This window comes from Cololabis saira, chromosome 21 (assembly GCF_033807715.1).
Source record: "Cololabis saira isolate AMF1-May2022 chromosome 21, fColSai1.1, whole genome shotgun sequence".
In the NCBI taxonomy this organism is placed as follows: domain Eukaryota; kingdom Metazoa; phylum Chordata; class Actinopteri; order Beloniformes; family Belonidae; genus Cololabis; species Cololabis saira.
The window spans coordinates 34,016,405-34,034,983 of NC_084607.1; the positions used below are offsets into that span (position 1 = coordinate 34,016,405).

The following is an 18,579-nucleotide window of genomic DNA, read 5'->3' on the forward strand; positions in this document are numbered from 1 at the left end:
TTGAAATGCTGTCATGAGGCTCCACATCAACCTCATCATCATTAGCAGCACTGTCAGCTTGGATACCACCTTCATTGTAAACCAACCATTTGTTTACATCAATAGCAAAGTCAGTGACACTGAGCATTTTTACCTTGAACCACATGTCATGTTTGTCCACCTCATATTTCGGTAATAAACCCATCAAAAAGTTTTTCTTTTGCTTCATAAAACAGAGCATTAAACTTTGCAAATGTACCGTTCACCTCTTTTGCAAAATGTTCACCATTCATCAAACCAACAATTGTTTCTTTGAGATACCTTGCTTTGTTTAATTTCAACTTAGTTTCTTTTTCTAGGCAAGCAATTTTCCCCAGAAGCACTTTTCCTGTCAGTTTAACAGTCCTTTCACTTTTTACAGCTGAGTCTGTATTACTCGCATCAACTGGTGGCTCTTCAGTATCGGACTTGCGTTCTTCATCCATAGTCAGTTTACACACAGTCTCATACAAGCACACTTGGTTCGTTTAAACAGTCACAACCAATGCATTGGATTTTACACACAAAGTTAGTGTGCACACACCTTATCCCAACGGCCACTCCTTGTTGGTAGCGCTACACATACCTTGCGTTGGCCGGCACACAGCTGATCAGAGGCGCCGCCACGGGGCAGGCAACCCAGGGAATTGCCTAGGGCCCCGAGCTGAAGGGGGCCCCGAGGGACGGCTGACGACAAAATAACAGAACTACTTTAGACGCTGCAACCACAAGGCATTAGAAATGCCCCACCCAGGGCCATTTCCAAGTTGTCACTGGCTAGTGGATAGTAGGGGGCCTGACAGACGGCTGATATCGCTCCATATCAGCGACACAACTTGAAACCCCCATAGACACTGCAAGGACAGTCAAGAATCTCCCTATTGGGGTGCCCTTAATAGCCAGCATCGACGTGCAGAAATAGTGATTGACAATTTGAAAAAAAATTAACCGAACGAACAGTACATGAAAAAAAAAAAAAAAGAGGAGGAAAAGAATAAAAGTGACAGTGGTAAGAGGGAATGTGTAAGCTATGTGTGTTACATTATAAAAAAGTATTGCTGCAAGCCAGCCTGCCACTATATCCCAAACTCCCAGTCATCCATCAAGCAACTTTACTGCACATTAAAGTCTGTGTAAAGTGAATTCAGCCATTTTCTTCTAAACACATTCATAGCCACATAATACTTGTATGTTAGTAGGTATGTAAAGTTTGCATGAAGAAAGTTATCCATCCATCCATTGTCCACCGCATCATCCGAGTCCGGGTCGCGGGGGCAGCAGTCGGAGCAGGGATCCCCAGACTTCCCTCTCCCCGGACACCTCCACCAGCTCTTCCGGGGGGACTCCAAGGCGTTCCCAGGCCAGCCGAGTGACGTAGTCACTCCAGCGTGTCCTGGGTCTTCCTCGGGGCCTCCTCCCGGTGGGACATGCCCGGAACACCTCACGAGGGAGGCGTCCAGGGGGCATCCTATACAGGTGCCCGAGCCACCTCAGCTGGCTCCTCTCGATGTGGAGGAGCAGCGGCTCTACTCCGAGCTCCTCCCGGGTGACAGAGCTCCTCACCCTATCTCTAAGGGAGCGCCCCGCCACCCTGCGGAGGAAACTCATTTCGGCCGCTTGTATCTGGGATCCCGTTCTTTCGGTCATGACCCAGAGTTCATGACCATAGGTGAGGGTGGGAACGTAGATCGACCGGTAAATCGAGAGCTTTGCCTTTCGGCTCAGCTCCTTCTTCACCACGACGGACCGATACAATGACCGCATTACTGCGGCCGCCGCACCGATCCGCCTGTCGATCTCGCGCTCCGTTCTCCCCTCACTCGTGAACAAGACCCCAAGATACTTAAACTCCTCCACCTGAGGCAGGAACTCTACCCCCGACCTGGAGGGTGCAAGCCACCTTTTTCCGGTCGAGAACCATGGCCTCAGACTTAGAGGTGCTGATTCTCATCCCTGCTGCTTCACACTCGGCTGCAAACCGCCCCAGTGCATGCTGAAGGTCCTGGCTCGAGGGAGCCAACAAGACCACATCATCTGCAAAAAGCAGAGATGAAATCAAGTGGCTCCCGAACCGTACCCCCTCCGGCACTTGGCTGCGCCTAGAAATCCTGTCCATAAAAATAATGAACAGAACCGGTGACAAAGGGCAGCCCTGCCAGAGTTCAACACACACCGGAAACAGGTCTGACTTACTGCCGGCAACGCGAACCAAGCTCCTGCTCCGGTCATACAGGGACCGTACAGCCCTCAGCAGAGGGCCTCCGACCCCATACTCTCGGAGCACCCCCCACAGGATGCCACGTGGGACACAGTCGAAAGCCTTCTCCAAGTCCACAAAACACATGTGGACTGGTTGGGCAAACTCAACACATGTGGACTGGTTGGGCAAACTCTGAAGAAAGTTATGTTATTTATTATTTATCTTAATTGTTTAATAAAAGATTGTGTTACTGATCTGTGTTCCTGGACTTCATTCATCATGATTCTGGGGGGCCCCATGGTCTCTCTTGCCCGGGGGAAGTCTAGAAACACCCCTGCACGTTCCTACAGGATCCAGACGGAGAGTGGATTGTCTTTGAGGAGGAACCGTACAGATCTTCAACTACAGCCGACTGGAGAGAACACAACAGCTCAGGAGACGGTTCAGGAGGACATGGCTGAATCAACAGAACCAGCTGACAGCGGGCCTGACCACGCTGACAGTCCAACTGCAGCATCTGCATCACCAGCTGCTGAGAGACTCTCCAGATTGATGAAATCACCAGCTATAGAAAGACAGTCTAGACCAGGGGTGTAGGACTCCAGTCCTCGAGGGCCGGTGTCCTGCATGTTTTAGATGTTTCACTGCTTTAACACACCTGATTTTAATGAATCATTGTCACCAGCTTGTCATCAAAGTCTGGATAGTTCTGTTGATGACACAGCTCCTTGTATCACGGTTTCGTAAAAAAGGGACACATCTAAAACATGCAGGACACCGGCCCTCGGGGACTGGAGTCCGACACCCCAGCCACCTACGAGGTTGATTGAGAGTTGCTGAATAAGAATGGACTGTTTAGTATTATAAGTTGCTGAAAAGGAGCTGAAAAGGAGCAACATGGACTGTTTATAGTTTAATACTTACCGGAAAAAAAAGAGAGACTTTCAGGATTTTTATTCCTACCTCTGTTTTGAGTCACAGTCTTGTTTATTAAAAAAAAAAAAAAAGAAAAAGAAAATTGTTGACACGATTCTAAATTGTTGTTTTGAATACTTGAAGTTTGCACTTTAATATAGACCCCTTTCCAGCCTACGTCATCATAGGATGCGCGCGCATTGTTGCGGCGGAAGTGCTGAAGAAGTTGCATGAGTTTGACTAGAGCGAGGGAAGATTTGTTTCTTAAGTTGCGTTTTTGGAGTTGCAGTAACGTTATAGAAGAACAACATGCCCACCAGCTGTTGTGTGTACGGGTGTACAAATCGAAATCCCGAGGAACGTAATTTTTTTGCAATTCCCAGAGGAAACAGGCCATTTCAAAAGCACCGTAGGAGCCTGTGGCTGCAAGTAAAAGAACCGAATGGACCGAGGATCATCAAGAATCATATCTGGTGAGTTATCGTGGCTATCTGGTTTAGCTTTACTTGAATGTCTTTAATTGAGTAACTGTAGGTAGAGTAAGTGTATTGTAAGTGTTTGCTACCATAGACTGTAAGTTTACTACTGATGCTGGTACTAACTCATACAGCTGAGAGCTTCAGTGTGGTGTACATAATAATAATTAATATTATTAATATTATAGGTTCCATGGGTGTACAGCAGCTCCACGTAACTTAACAGCTTTAACTCTAGCATCATTGTTGTTTAGGATGTGTGCCCTGGTTGTCTTTTCTCTGATTTCAGCATCTCAGAACACTTAAGAAACTTGAAAAGTGGTTATCTGGTGTTATTTGGCTAATGTGTATCTTTATTTTTACAGGTGAGATCTCACTGGACCACGAGAGTCCTGATTTTGTGCCCTCTATTTTTTCATACACTAAACAAAACCAAGACCCAGATGCAAAGATCAAAAGGTAAAATACAATAAATGAGACCTAGCTGTTTGTGTTTTTAGCTTAACCTAATGACATGATTAACTCATGAATATTAAGGGTTTACTTATTTTGGTATTAAGCAAAGCATAACCTATAATTAAGATGGGAATGTATTGTATTACAGCTTGAGATCAGTATTTTTGTTCATTTGAGTTTTTTTATGTGAAGGTACCAAAGAAAAAAGAAATGGAGTGAAAGACTTCTGTTTGCTCCACCAAACCAACCTGCTCCTGCTCCTGGAACTCCAGAGGAATCACCAGCATGGATCACAGTCCTAGTAACTCCAGAGGAAGTCACCAGCATGGATCACAGTCCTAGTAAGTGTAGCCACTGTTGTCATTTCAAGTCTCATTGTATGTATAATGGTTCAACCATGTTGAGTATTCTCCCCCTATGCTGATCTCCACATCCATTCTTTTCTTTACAACCCATATTTATGCACAGTGTAGACTAACACAGTTGCAATTAATCTTAGGTCTATGTATGTGACAAATAAAATCTCCTTGTCCCTGTCCTTTTCTCCTCTCCTATTCACAACTGTCCTCTACTGATTCCAATGCCCCTCTTATGTTCTCTATACACCTCTCCATCCATCCATCCATCCATCCATCTCGTCTTCAATTCTCAACTGTTCTCTTTTCTGCTAAAGCTGAAGAGGACATCCCAGTCACGAGGACAGAATACAATGAGCTGAACCTGAGGTACACTGAGCTGAAGAGTGACCACGTCAACCTGCAGGAAAAGTATCAACAGCTGCGAGATGAAAATGAGAGACTTAAAGAGGAGCTGAAGAAGTCTACATTTTCATACTCAAATATTAAGTGGAACATGGTACAACTGTTGTTTATCACTAGAATAACATCTGTGCTCTTTGACTTTGTGCACCAAAATTGCAGGAAGTGTAAAAATATTCAGCAACAAGCTCTCTCTACAGGATCAGCTTTTGATAGTGTTAATGAAATTAAGGTTGCAGCTCATGGTGCCACCCTTCGCATTCCAGCTTTCACCAAAGGCAAACGGCAACTTTCTGCACAGGTCGACACATCAAGACAACTGTCACGTGTCAGGATACATGTCGAACGTGTTATAGGGAGATGGAAGAACTCCAGAATTTTGCAGACAAGAATTCCAATGTCACAGGCTGACCTTCTAGATGATATTGTTATTGTGTGTGCTAGTCTCACAAACCTTAGCAAAAGTGTTGTTCCGAAAAAATCTAAGAAATAAGGGTTCTGAATAATAACATCAAGTCTTGACATTTTTTTATTTTCTCATCAGTGATTTGGAGCTGTGACTATGAATTGAATATCAGCCATTAATGATTTACTTGACTATTAAAGTTTTGCTAATAAACTACTGGAGTTATTTGTTTTTTCCTCACTGATTGTGTAAATGTATTGATTATTTTCTCTTTTTCAAGCTACAAACATCCAACTTCCACAGCTGTAAATATGCTGCACAAATATACATATATTCACTATATGTGTTGTATATCAAACTCAGTAATATTATAGATATATTCATCCCCACAAACCCTCAAATAAAAATAATGAATTTACCTAAAAATAATGAACTAAGTTTTAAAAAAACAGTATTTTGCATTATATGCCTTTTAATGTTTTTCTTTTTATCATATTAGTGGGAATAGGTTTCTGTAAATGAATGGTGATAATGTGAGATGCAGGATGGACAATAAAGCTCATAATTTTTATTCAAAGGCATTTTATTCAAAGGCATTCAAAGGCAATGCTTAATGAAACTCATTAAGAAACAAAGGGGACACAGTAAATTAACAAAAATAATAAGATAAATTAAATAAATATGAAATAATAAAATAATTTAAAATGTCTAGTGTATAAAATACATTCAGTTGACTTTCATAATTCTTTACAAACTTCAGCTGTGACAGTTGCTGACAGTGTCACAGCTTCTCCTGAGTGTAAACAGTAGGTTTCTCAACCAAATACAGATGAATATCCGGACATTGGACATCGGGCCACTTTGTGATATCTTCCTCTCACTCTGTAATCCCGTAAAGATCAGGAAGTTGCTTTCCATCCGCCAAAGTTAGTTTAGTAACGTAATTTCCACGATCTTTTGACATGAAAACCACAATTCCCAGCATGCCACAGTAGTCAGGAGCATGCGCAGTAGCCCCGCGGCAGTCGGACGCGGGAGGTCCACGGACAAATGAATGTCGTGGCTGTTTATTAAAATAAAGGCTTCAGACCAAGATAACGCCTCGTCTGATAATTAAAAAGACAAGACAGACAACACAGGTCGCCATGTTGGCTACCAGCCCAGTGTTTTCCAATCCTGCTTTTCTAAACAGGCTGCGAGTGACGTCACTGCGTTTTCTCAAAACAACGACTCTGATTGGCTGAAACGAAACAGCGACTCTGATTGGCTGAAACGAAACGCTCCTCCCGAGAGATGCGGAAGTCGAGCGAGGAAAATAAAACAAGTAAAAGAAGCTGCCGTGGTTCCGTGAATCCAGTCCGTACCGACGCTACCAAGAGGTGAGTTTCTGTTAGACTCTATTAAACACTAGAGTGAATACAGCGCTGTCGGGGGGAGAACATTTCCCTCTAAATCAGGGGTGTCGGACACCAGTCCTCGAGGGCCGGTGTCCCTGCAGGTTTTAGATGTTTCCCTGCAGGTTTTAGATGTTTCCCTGTAGGTTTTAGATGTTTCCCTGCAGGTTTTAGATGTTTCTGCTTCATTGCACCATGATACAAGTAACTGTGTCATCAACAGAACTATACAGACTTTGATGACAAGCTGATGACGATGATTCATTAGAATCAGGTGTGTTAAAGCAGTGAAACATCTAAAACATGCAGGACACCGACCCTTCTGGGATTCACTTTGACACCTGTGCTCTAAATAGACCATTTTATGCATAGATATATATAAAGGCTCGATGACTCAAGGCGGAGTCTCCAGCGTCGTTCACCGGCGGCCATCTTGCCACAGGAGAACTCGCTCACTCATAACATTGTGTTTAATGGTGCATGTACTGCTTAAACAACCTTAACTTGCTCAATTCTCACCAGATTTTCAAACAGTTTGGTTTGTTATGAACGTCAGAGATGTAGTTATGACACTGCATACTTGTGAATAATTATAAACATTGAAAAACGTACTTTTGTATGAAAATAACAAGAAACAGATAGCTATGACATGGTATTTATATTAAATGAATAGTATAGTAGTATAGTATTCTATAGTATTCTTAGTAATATTTATATTTACATTATAACATATATATATATATATATATATATATATATATATATATATATATATATTATTACCTTATAACATGTATGTATATATATATATATATATATATATATATATATATATATATATATATATATGTATATGTTATAATGTCATAATATAAATACATCATAATGTAATAATATATAAACATGTTATAATGTAATAAAATCATAATGAATCATAATAAATATATATATATATATATATATATATATATATATATATACGTTATAAGGTAATAATATATGTATATATGTTATGATGTAAATATAAATATTACTAAGAATACTATACACAGCTGTACATCGCCGTGTCTCCTGATGACACAGGGCCACTTGATGCCCTTTTTAACTGTATTTTAGATATTAAGTCATGGATGGCAGATAATTTCCTACAGCTCAACCAGGACAAAACAGAGGTTGTAGTTATTGGTCCTGAAGGTCAGAGAGAGAAACTTTTACCAAAACTACAAGATTTTAAACCTTCGCAATTTGTAAAGAATCTGGGTGTTATTTTTGACTCTGAGCTCACTTTTATTCCACACATAAAGAATATTACGAAGATAGGTTTTTACCATCTTAAGAATATAGCCAGAGTCCGCCCGTTTCTCTCTCAGGCCAGCACGGAGGTGCTGATGCATGCTTTTATCTGTAGTCGTTTAGATTATTGTAATGCCCTGCTCTCTGGTCTTCCTAAAAAGAGTATTAAGAACTTACAATTACTACAGAATTCAGCCGCTCGCGTGCTGACGAGGACCAGAGGTCGGGAGCACATTAAACCTGTTTTAAAATCGCTGCATTGGCTCCCCGTCCACTTAAGGATTCATTTTAAGGTTCTTTTACTGGTTTTTAAGTGTCTTAACTTGGGCCATCTTATTTATCTGATCTGCTTTTACCGTATCAACCCTCACGGACCCTGAGGTCCTCTGGCACCGGCCTTTTAACCATTCCCCGAACCGGGACCAAAACCCACGGTGAGGCTGCATTCAGCCATTATGGCTCTTATCTATGGAACAGCCTGCCAGAGAACCTCAGGGCCGCAGAGAATGTTGATATTTTTAAAAGGAGGCTCAAGACACACCTTTTTAGTTTGGCTTTTATCTGATCTCATTTGCCTAGTCTTTTCAGCTATTTATTGTGTTTACTTCTTTAGCTTTTTTATTATCTTTAAAACTTTAATCCATTTTAGTGACTTTTTATTTTATGTTATTTATTATTCATCTTAAGTTTTGTATAGATTTCTCTAAAATTTTACACTTTTAGACATTTTTTACTTTCTTTTAATATTTTAGTTTTTAGCTCCAGTGTTTCCTCAGGGGGGTCCTCCACACTGGGAGGTGTGCCTGCTCTGCCCATGGGGGTGTCGTCATGGGGATCCCTCAGGCCTGGGTGGCTGGGGGTGGGACTCCACCTTCTGTGTGGGGTCTGCCCCAGGCTGTCCGGGTTGGGGGGGTCTCTGTGGCGATGCTCCTTGTGGTCATGGTCGGTGGAGCCTCTCAGTGTGGACGGCCACCCATAGGTAGTGTTTTCCTCACCTGGATCGTTAGTGCTAAGCCATGTCACCAGTCCACTTACTGTGTGTGTGTGTGTGTGTGTGTGTGTGTGTGTGTGTGTGTGTGTGTGTGTGTGTGTGTGTGTGTGTGTGTGTGTGTGTGTGTGTGTGTGTGTGTGTGTGTGTGTGTGTGTGTGTGTGTGTGTGTGTGTGTGTGTGTGTGTGTGTGTGTGTGTGTGTGTGTGTGTGTGTGTGTGTGTGTGTGTGTGTGTGTGTGTGTGTGTGTGTGTGTGTGTGTGTGAGTGAGTGTGTACGCGTGGGGGGTGGGGTCGCATGGGATGTTTTAAATTGTGTTTTTGATTGTTATTTTATTCTGCATGTAAAGCACCATGTGTTGGAATTATATTGTATGATTTGGTGCTATATAAATAAATAAAGTTTGTGTTTGAGTTATAGAAATATTGATTTAATATAAATGCCATGTCATAGCTATCTGTTTCTTGTTATTTTCAATGTTTATAATTATTCACAAGTATGCAGTGTCATAACTACATCTCTGACGTTCATAACAAACCAAACTGTTTGAAAATATGTTGAGAATTGAGCAAGTTAAGGTTGTTTAAGCAGTACATGCACCATTAAACACAATGTTATGAGTGAGCGAGCTCTCCTGTGGCAAGATGGCCGCCGTGTGACGACTTCGCTCTGCATTGGCAGCAGCCTTTATATATGTCTATGATTTTATGTCTCCGGTACGATAATCCTACATTTCCCATCAGGCAACACTCGAGTGGTGGCCACGTGTTTGGAGGAGATGGACCGGGATCAGAACCAGGACCAGGAGATGGACCGGGGTCAGAACCAGGACCAGGACCGGGAGTCCAGCAGGACCAAAGCGGACTCTTCCTCCGCTGGTCTGCAGGTCAGTGTTCAGTCTTTCATCATCATCATCATCAGCATCAGCATCATCAGCATCAACTTTATTTGTGCAGACTATTAAAAACATACGGACACATAAAAACACTAAGAGAACATAAATACATAAAAACAACAGCTACAACAAGAGACTCTCATACCAGTGTCTCCAGAACGGAGACTGATATCTTGTTGCACTGAGGCCGGGGTTAGCCAGCAGTTTGATAATAGAGTTTTGAGACTCGTCCAAACGACTCATAAATCTGTACATCAAGTTTCTCAGGAGTCCATGAAAAGAATTAATGCGCATTGTCTGTCTGCTGCTGAAGATCCAAACGCTTTATTTTATTTTCAGTAGCTTTGAACTGAGCAGCAGAAAACACAAACACGTGACCTTCCCAAGAGACTTTTAAACTGGTCTACGTCTGAATATATAATATATAATGATGAATGTGGCGGCGCTCACGGACGCAGCAGTCTGGAGGTTTACATTTATCCTTCAATTAAACGAGGCTGAATTCAAGGCAGAGAAAATTCCTCAATCTTGTTTTTGCAATAACCAGTCCTAAGAATGCTCTCAACATGTAGACTGTAGGCACTAGGCAGGGCATTAGTGAATGGGATTCAAATTCAAAAGTATTTTTATTCATGTAATGAAAAAACCTCTGAATAAACATTTCCATTTGGGAAATTAATAACTTGAATCTTATGTTAATGTATTGAATGCAACACAATACATTTAACGGTCAAGGAATGAACAATAATAATAACTTAGGCTCATCAGTAGTAGTAGATAAACATATCATTTTAAATGAACATGAAAAACCTTAAATTGCCTTCAAATCAGACAAAACCATTTATGTTTATGTTTGCATAATTTCCACAGTTCAACTGTAGATCAACTCAACTTGTATTTATTATGACAGTTTTCTTTTATTGCACCTGAAAAGTTTTGGGGGGGGGGGGTTTGGCACTTGTGGACTTTATTTAAAGTATGCGGACAGGAAATTGGTATAATAAGAGTTGGGAAGACGCACAGGAAAGAGCAACAGGCCAGGGGCCTCGTGTACAAAATGTGCGGCGCACAAAAAACGTGCCTACGGCACTTTCTACGCCCACGGTCGGATGTTCAGAAAGTGATTTGAACGTGGAAAGTTGCGGTCCTTCACGTACAAATCATTTCTGGCTGGCACACTTTTCTGAGGTTTTGTCCATTGGCAGGGGCGGAGCAGGGGTCCCAGCCCAGGGAGGGCGAAGCATTGTTGATGGGCCCTTGTGGCCAAAACAGCCCCATTAAAACATACAGTCAGTCCGGAAAGTATTCAGAACGCTTCACTTTTCCCACATTCTTTTATGTTACAGCCCTATTGATAAAAGGAATACATTCTTTTTTGTTTCTCAGAATTCTACACAAAACACCCCATAATGACAACATGAAATAAGTTTTGATGCGACTTTTGTAAATTTATTAAAAATAAAAATAACAAGAAATCATATGAGCATAAGTATTCATAACGTTTGCTTAATACTTTGTAGAAGCTCCTCTGGCAGCAATTACAGCCTCAAGTCTTTTTGAATAGGTTGCTACAAGTTTGGCACACCTATTCTTGGGCAGTTTTGCCCATTCTTCCTTACAGACCCTCTCAAGCTCCATCAGGTTGGATGGGGAGCGTCGGTGTACAGCCATTTTCAGATCTCTCCAGAGATGTTCGATGGGATTCAGGTCTGGGCTCTGGCTGGGCCACTCAAGGACATTGACATGGTTGTTCTGAAGCCACTCCTTTGATATTTTGGCTGTGTGCTTTGGGTCGTTGTCCTGCTGAAAGATGAAGCGTCGTCCTAGTCTGAGGTCAACAGCACTCTGGATCAGGTTTTCATCCAAGATGTCTCTGTACATGGCTGCATTCATCTTTCCCTCAATCCTGACTAGTCGCCCAGGTCCTGCTGATGGAAAAACACCCCCACAGCATGATGCTGCCACCACCATGCTTCACTGTAGGGATGGTGTTCTCCAGGTGATGAGCGGTGCCTGGTCTCCTCCAAACACGACGCGTGGAATTCATGCCAAATAGTTCAATCTTTGTCTCATCAGACCAGAGGATTTGTTTTCTCATGGTCTGAGAGTCCTCCAGGTGCCTTTTGGCAAACTCCAGTCGGGCTGTCATGTGCTTTTTAGTAAGGAGGGGCTTGCGCCTGGCCACTGTACCATACAAGCCTGATTGGTGGATTGCTTCAGAGATTCTTGAAGTTTCTCCTCTCTCCACAGTGGAACGCTGGAGTTCTGACAGAGTGACCGTCGGGTCCTTGGTCACCTCTCTGACTAAGGCCCTTCTCCCCCGATTGCTCAGCTTAGGCGGGCGGCCAGCTCTAGGGAGATTCCTGGTGGTTCCAAACTTCTTCCATTTAAGGATGATGCAGGCCACAGTGCTCACTGGGACCTTCAAAGCAGCAGAAATGTTTCTGTACCCTTCCCCAGATTTGTGCCTCGAAACAATTTTTCGGCGGTCTGAAGACAATTCTTTTGACTTCATGTTTGGTTTGTGTTGCAACATGCACTGCCAACTGTGAGAGCTTATATAGACAGGTGTGTGTCTTTCCAAATCAAGTCCAATCAACTGAATTCACCACAGGTGGACTCCGATTAAGCTGTAGAAACAACTTGAGAGAGATTAGTGGAAACAGAATGAACCAGAGCTCAATTTTGAGCTTCATGGCAAACGTTCTGAATACTTATGGACAGGTGATATTTATAGTTATTTTTTATAAATCTACAAAAATCATAACAAAACTTCTTTCATGTTGTCATTATGGGGTATTTTGTGTAGAATTCTGAGAAAAAAAAAATTATTCCTATTAACAATAGGGCTGTAACATAAAAGAATGTGGGGAAAGTGAAGTGTTCTGAATACTTTCCGGACTGACTGTAATCGCTAAAAAGAAAAATGCCACGGATCGGCCCCTCTGACACACAACCACAGCAGCAGGCGACACGGTCAGAACCATCATAATGAGGTTTCAGCACCATGGATTTACCAGTCATTATGTCAAACCTAATTATAAGCCTAATGCAGACTTTAAGATATAGGTATCAAACTAGAGATAAAAATGTAATGACTTCCAGTGATGTCGGATTCAGTACAGCCGAGTAGCACAATTCAGACACACGTGTTCAACCTACACGACAACATTTTACAATTTGCGACGACATATAGAAATATTTGCGACGACAATGACCGAGCGACACGGCAGTCAAACAGCAACAAACTATAGGAAAGGCCATATATTCAGCATTATGACAATGTTATCAGAAATAATTAATATTATGACAGCTTACCATTGATGGTTTCATCCAGCACTGAGCAGAGAACCACAACAAAACCTATTTCCATCCAAGAGGGGGGAAAGTACACCTTGAACCACCCAAAATGCGAAAACTTTATTTAAGGCTACACTTCTGATGCAACAACTAGCTAAATGTAAACAGACAACATGCGCGCGCACGTACCCGTGCATGACAGGCAGACACACAAGGGGAGAAGGGACTATTTCTTTAATTTTTATTTTTTAAACAACTTTATCCTTATGAACGCAAGTGTTATAAGTAATCAATTCAATTCAATTCAATTTTATTTATATAGCGTCTAATACAACAGATGTTGTCTCTAGACGCTTTCCAGAGATCCAGAACATGAACATAAACATAAACCCCCGAGCAATTATTACATAAACAATGGCAGGTAAAAACTCCCATAGTGGGAGAAAAGCCTTAAGCCAAACAGTGGCAAGGAAAAACTCCCCTTTAGGAGGGAAGAAACCTTGAGCAGGACCAGGCTCATAAGGGGGGGACCCTCCTGCCGAAGGCCAGGGGGAGTCGGGGACGTCAGCAGCACACAGCACTCATGTGGAAGCAGCAGCGGGATGACCAGAGGGGCACAGGCAGGCGGAAGCAGCAATGGGATGACCGGGGATGGTGAAGGGTGAGAAGCACTGCCCAGTGGATCATGTTGGTCCCCCCTCCAGCATAAGCCTATAGCAGCATATCTACCGCAAAGCTATATTTGAGACTAACTATTATAGTGTTGTTCTATAGCTGCAACTATGACTACTGACTCTAACACACTAGAGTTTACACTACCTAGAGATTTACCAACACCAGCTAGAGGTTTACTAAACACTAACTATAGGCTTTACTAAACAGAAAGGTTTTAAGTTTAGTTTTAAAGGTGGAGGTGGTGTCAGCCTCCTTAACCCAGATTGGAAGTGGGTTCCAAAGTAATGGTGCCTGATAGCAGAACGCCCGCCCTCCAAATCTACATTTAGATACTCTAGGAACTACAAGTAAACCTGCACTCTGAGAGCGGAGAGCTCTGCCAGGAACATAAGGCACTATCAAATATTGTAATTAATGTGGAGCTAAGCCGTTTTGGGCTTTATATGCAAGTAATACAATTTTAAATTGGATTTGGAATTTTACAGGTAGCCAATGGAGCGACGCTAACACTGGAGAGACGTTGTCTCTCCTGATGATTCCTGTCAGTACTCGTGCTGCTGCATTCTGGATCAGCTGGAGCCTATTCAGCAAATTACTTGGACATCCTGCTAACAACACATTACAGTAATCCAGTCTAGAAGATACAAACGCATGAACTAGTTTTTCTGCATCAATCTGCGAGAGGATTTTCCTAATTTTTGCAATATTACGGAGATGGAAAAACGCTATTTTACAAACCTGATTAACATATGGTTTAAACGACAAATCCTGATCGAAAACAACACCAAGGTTTCTCACAGTTGCACTGGAAGCCATCGCAACACCTATCTAATTCCTTCCTAAGATGCTCTGGACCAAGAATGATAACTTCTGTTTTATCTGAATTTAGAAGCAAGAAATTTCTGGACGTCCAGTCCTTGATGTCCCTAAGACATGCCTGAAGTTTAACTAACGGTTCTGTTTCATCCGGCTTCATAGACAAATAGAGCTGCGTATCATCAGCATAGCAATGAAAGTGTATGCCGTTATTCTGGATTATACTTCCCAACGGCTGCATGTATAAACTGAACAAGATTGGCCCTAGCACTGAACCCTGCGGAACACCATAACAGACCCTTGACTGTTCTGAAGAAACCTCATGTACATGAACAAACTGGAACTGTCAGATAGATATGATTTAAACCAATTTAGAGCTGTTCCTTTAATCCCAACAACATGCTCTAACCTGTGCAGTAAAATGCCATAATCAACAGTGTCAAAAGCAGCACTGAGGTCCAGTAGAACCAATATGGACATTAGTCCCTTATCTGAGGCCATGAGGAGGTCATTCGTGACTCGAACCAGTGCTGTCTCTGTGCTATGATGCATTCTGAACCCTTACTGAAAGACTTCAAACAGATCATTTCTATACAAATAGTCACATAACTGGCTTGAAACTGCCTTTTCCAGAATTTTAGATACAAATGGAAGGTTGGAAATTGGCCTATAATTAGCTAAGGTGTCTGGGTCAAGAGAAGGTTTTTTAAGTAAAGGTTTAATTACTGCCACTTTGAAAGCCTGTGGTACATATCCTAAGCTTAGGGATAGGTTGATTTGGTCCAGTATTGTCGCACCAATAAGAGAAAAAACATTTTTGAATAGTCGAGTCGGGATGGGGTCTGACATACATGTGGTAGGCTCTATTAACAAGTGAAGTCAGCTCAGGGAGGTCTATAGGATCAAAACAGTCTAGAGTCAAATCAGAGCCTAGGAAAGTCGCTAAAGCTGAAGAAACGCCCACAACCGGCTGGTGGATTTTTTCTCTAATTCTCGTGATTTTACTGTTAAAGAAGCTCATAAAGTCTTCACTACTGAGAGCTGCAGGAATGCACGGCTCAACAGAGTTGTGACTCTTTGTCAGCCTGGCTACAGTGCTGAACAGAAAACGTGGGTTACTTTTGTTATCCTCTATCAACGTTGAATAATAAGCTGTTCTGGCTTTGCGAATGGCTTTTTTATATACTATTAGAATATCTTTCCATTTACGATAGGAGTCTACAGACTTACAAGAGTGCCACTTCCTTTCCATTTTACGCACGTTTTGTTTCAACATGCGAATATCTGAATAATACCAGGGAGTTAAGCTCCTGTGGCTAGAAACCCTCCTTTTCAAAGGAGCAACTTCATCTAAAGCTGAGTGCAACAGATCAGCAGTGTTACTAACAAGAAAATCAACATCAACAGAACCCAGGTCACTGGCCTCTATTGCTTCAGTAGGGGCTTCACTATTTTCCAATGTCGCAAGATGAGCAATGGCCTCCTTAAATTTAGCAATAGCTTCATCAGACAAACATCTGCTAAAATAATACCTCCTGCCCTGCACTTCAACATCGACAACATTAAATTCAAACGTTATTAAATAATGGTCGGATAAAAGGGAGTTTACAGGTGACACCAACAGATCATCAGTTTCAACACCGTAGGTGAGAACGAGATCGAGAGTATGATGAAAACAATGCATCAGTCCGTCCACTTTTTGTGAGATACCCATTGATTCTAGAAGAGAATTAAAAGCTAATTTAAGATTATCGCTTTCAACATCCATATGAATATTAAAATCACCCACTATGATGAATTTATCTGTACTAATCAATAATCCAGAAAGGAAATCTGAAAATTCAGACAAAAACTCTAGATAAGCGCCAGCAGGGGGCCGATACACTACCACTAACAGTGTTTCCTCTAGGAATTTTTTCAGCAGTGGGGGCATGCTTCCCGGGGGGCGGCGGCCTAAATGTACGGCGTACACAAATGACCACTTGACAGCAAATGTAACTTTCAAAACCTATTTATTAGCTTTTATCCCTGAACTTTTGAAGAACAATCCCTGAACAATAAATAAATGTTACTTCAACTTCAACTCTAACCAGTTGAAAATGTAAAAAATAAATAAAAACAATAATATTAAATAAATAACATGTAAACATCAGCTAGATGAGGCTTTGTAGACTCAATGACAAAGTTTGCACCCAGGCTCAGAGCATTTAATTTTCCTTGGCTTTTTAAAAAAGAGCTGTAAGGCTCTGTTGTAAGGAAATTCTCCCAGAGGTGGCCCATTGATGCTGCAGCCTGTTTCTCAAGTCAGTCTTCACCTACAAATAGAAAATAATGAGATTGTTTCTCTCAATTTCCTACACCCTAATCATTTAAAATTAAATTAAAATAATTTAAAAAAAAAAGTAAAATCCCAAAATATCTGTACCGTTTCTGATTGGGTGGGCACTGCGCATCATTTTTAGACACAACAAAGAACGCATACAGCAAAAGTTGTGTCTCGGCGGAGGAACCCAGCGTCCCAGCAAAATGAGAAGAGAAAAAAAGAGTTGTTCCGAACAGCAGACAGCGCGCACACACTAAAGGCTGATTTATGGTTCCGCGTTACACCAACGCAGAGCCTACGGCGTAAGGCTGATTTATGGTTCTGCGTTACACCAACGCAGAGCCTACGGCGTAGGCTACGCCGTAAGGCTGATTTATGGTTCCGAATTACACCAACGCTGAGCCTACGGCGCAGGGTACGCGGCGACCCGCACCGTACGTGGAAATGCGGTCTTTTTTTTTGCTATTAAAACGTGATTTGTAATGTGAATTTGCAACACTTAAACTACAAATAATAGTTTTTGACGTGACATCAGAGATTGCGCATGCTCTCTGTGAAAGGATGAGTCCAATCGGGTCGCAGCTGCTTCAACTGTGCGATTCCTTCACGAGGAGCGACCAGGATTTCAAACATGCTTGATTTTCTTGCGACCTCACGATGAAGGTGGAGAAATGCGGCGATGGTGCATTTGCGACAAAAAAAAAAAAAATTATAATAAAAAAATTTTTTCAGGCGTGCTATGATTTAGCAGTGGCGGGCCGCCACTGCTGAATGAATGTAGAGGAAACACTGACTAACACAACTGGCTTCTCTGATTTCCAGCTCGGAAATTTCAGACTAAGCGTGAGGCTTTCAAATGTATTATAATTGGACTTAGGTTCAATTTTTGTTTGGAGACTGGAGTTATAAATTGCTGCGACTCCTCGGCCCGTATTTCTAGGAATGTGATGATTAAAATAGCCGGGCGGAGTCGATTCATTCCAACTAACCTACTCTTCCTCCTGTAGCCATGTTTCTGTTAAGCAGAAAACATCACTCCTACTCTCTGTAATTATATCATTTACTAACAGAGACTTGGAGCTTAACGATCGTATATTTATTAGTCCGCATCTAATTTTTCGGTCTCTTATTGGTACCAAATGTGCATTGGTTTTAATTTTTACAAGATTATTTTGGTTAATGCCTCTATAACGCCGCACCTGGTGAACTTTTAGAGGGCGGGGAACTGCAACCACTTCTATTTTGCTAGGCACCTGGTTAGAGTTACCAATTACATCATGTAAACCTATAGTTTTAGAGTCGCCAAATACATAATGCAATCCTACAGTTTTGTTGGCAGGCGTTGGTCCTCGAGAAGCAGAAGAGAAGTTTGTTAAACTACAGCTCTGCATCCTGGCCTGAGGGGTATTCCAGGAAGCGGGTTTAGGGAAAATCCTGAGTTTGTTAAGCCTGAGATGAGGGAAATCCAGAGTTTTCAGTTCCAGAAAGCGAGTTAACTCAAAATCTGAGTCAGTTACTATGGCAACTGAGCCTGTGAACCTAACCTGCTCGGTAGCAGGTTTACTTCAATAAAGCCTGAGTTTCTCTCCGTCTCCTCCCTCAGTGGTGTCAATTCAGCCAATGGGGCAAGCGGCAGAGAGAGCAGAAAAAGCGTATCTAACAAACG

General features: G+C 42.0%; 2 protein-coding genes across 3 annotated transcripts in view; both read left to right on the plus strand.

Annotated features, from left to right (window-relative positions):
* The first annotated feature begins 2,497 nt into the window (after window positions 1-2,497).
* LOC133421591 (uncharacterized) lies at window positions 2,498-5,179 on the plus strand. The gene is made up of 5 exons (XM_061711243.1): window positions 2,498-2,720; window positions 3,975-4,068; window positions 4,258-4,406; window positions 4,745-4,920; window positions 5,090-5,179. Exons 1-5 carry the CDS (start codon window positions 2,498-2,500, stop codon window positions 5,177-5,179), a joined length of 732 nt encoding a protein of 243 aa, XP_061567227.1.
* A 1,325-nt stretch (window positions 5,180-6,504) lies between these two features.
* LOC133422189 (zinc finger protein 239-like) overlaps window positions 6,505-18,579 on the plus strand; it is a 38,207-nt gene continuing 26,132 nt past the window's right edge. For both annotated transcript variants that reach the window (XM_061712134.1, XM_061712133.1), the window contains exons 1-2: window positions 6,505-6,608; window positions 9,648-9,790. In XM_061712134.1, coding sequence (XP_061568118.1) covers window positions 9,683-9,790 — 108 coding nt within the window. In that variant the 5' untranslated portion in view covers window positions 6,505-6,608; window positions 9,648-9,682. The remainder of the gene's footprint in view (window positions 6,609-9,647; window positions 9,791-18,579) is intronic.

Excerpts from the sequence above, each read along its gene's own strand:
- LOC133421591 (XM_061711243.1), top strand. The coding sequence starts at position 2,498 with ATGATTCTGGGGGGCCCCATGGTCTCTCTTGCCCGGGGGAAGTCTAGA. Across the intron at positions 4,069-4,257 it reads CCAGATGCAAAGATCAAAAG|GTACCAAAGAAAAAAGAAAT; the intron begins GTAAAATACAAT and ends TTTTATGTGAAG. Across the intron at positions 4,921-5,089 it reads CAAATATTAAGTGGAACATG|CTTTCACCAAAGGCAAACGG; the intron begins GTACAACTGTTG and ends TTCGCATTCCAG.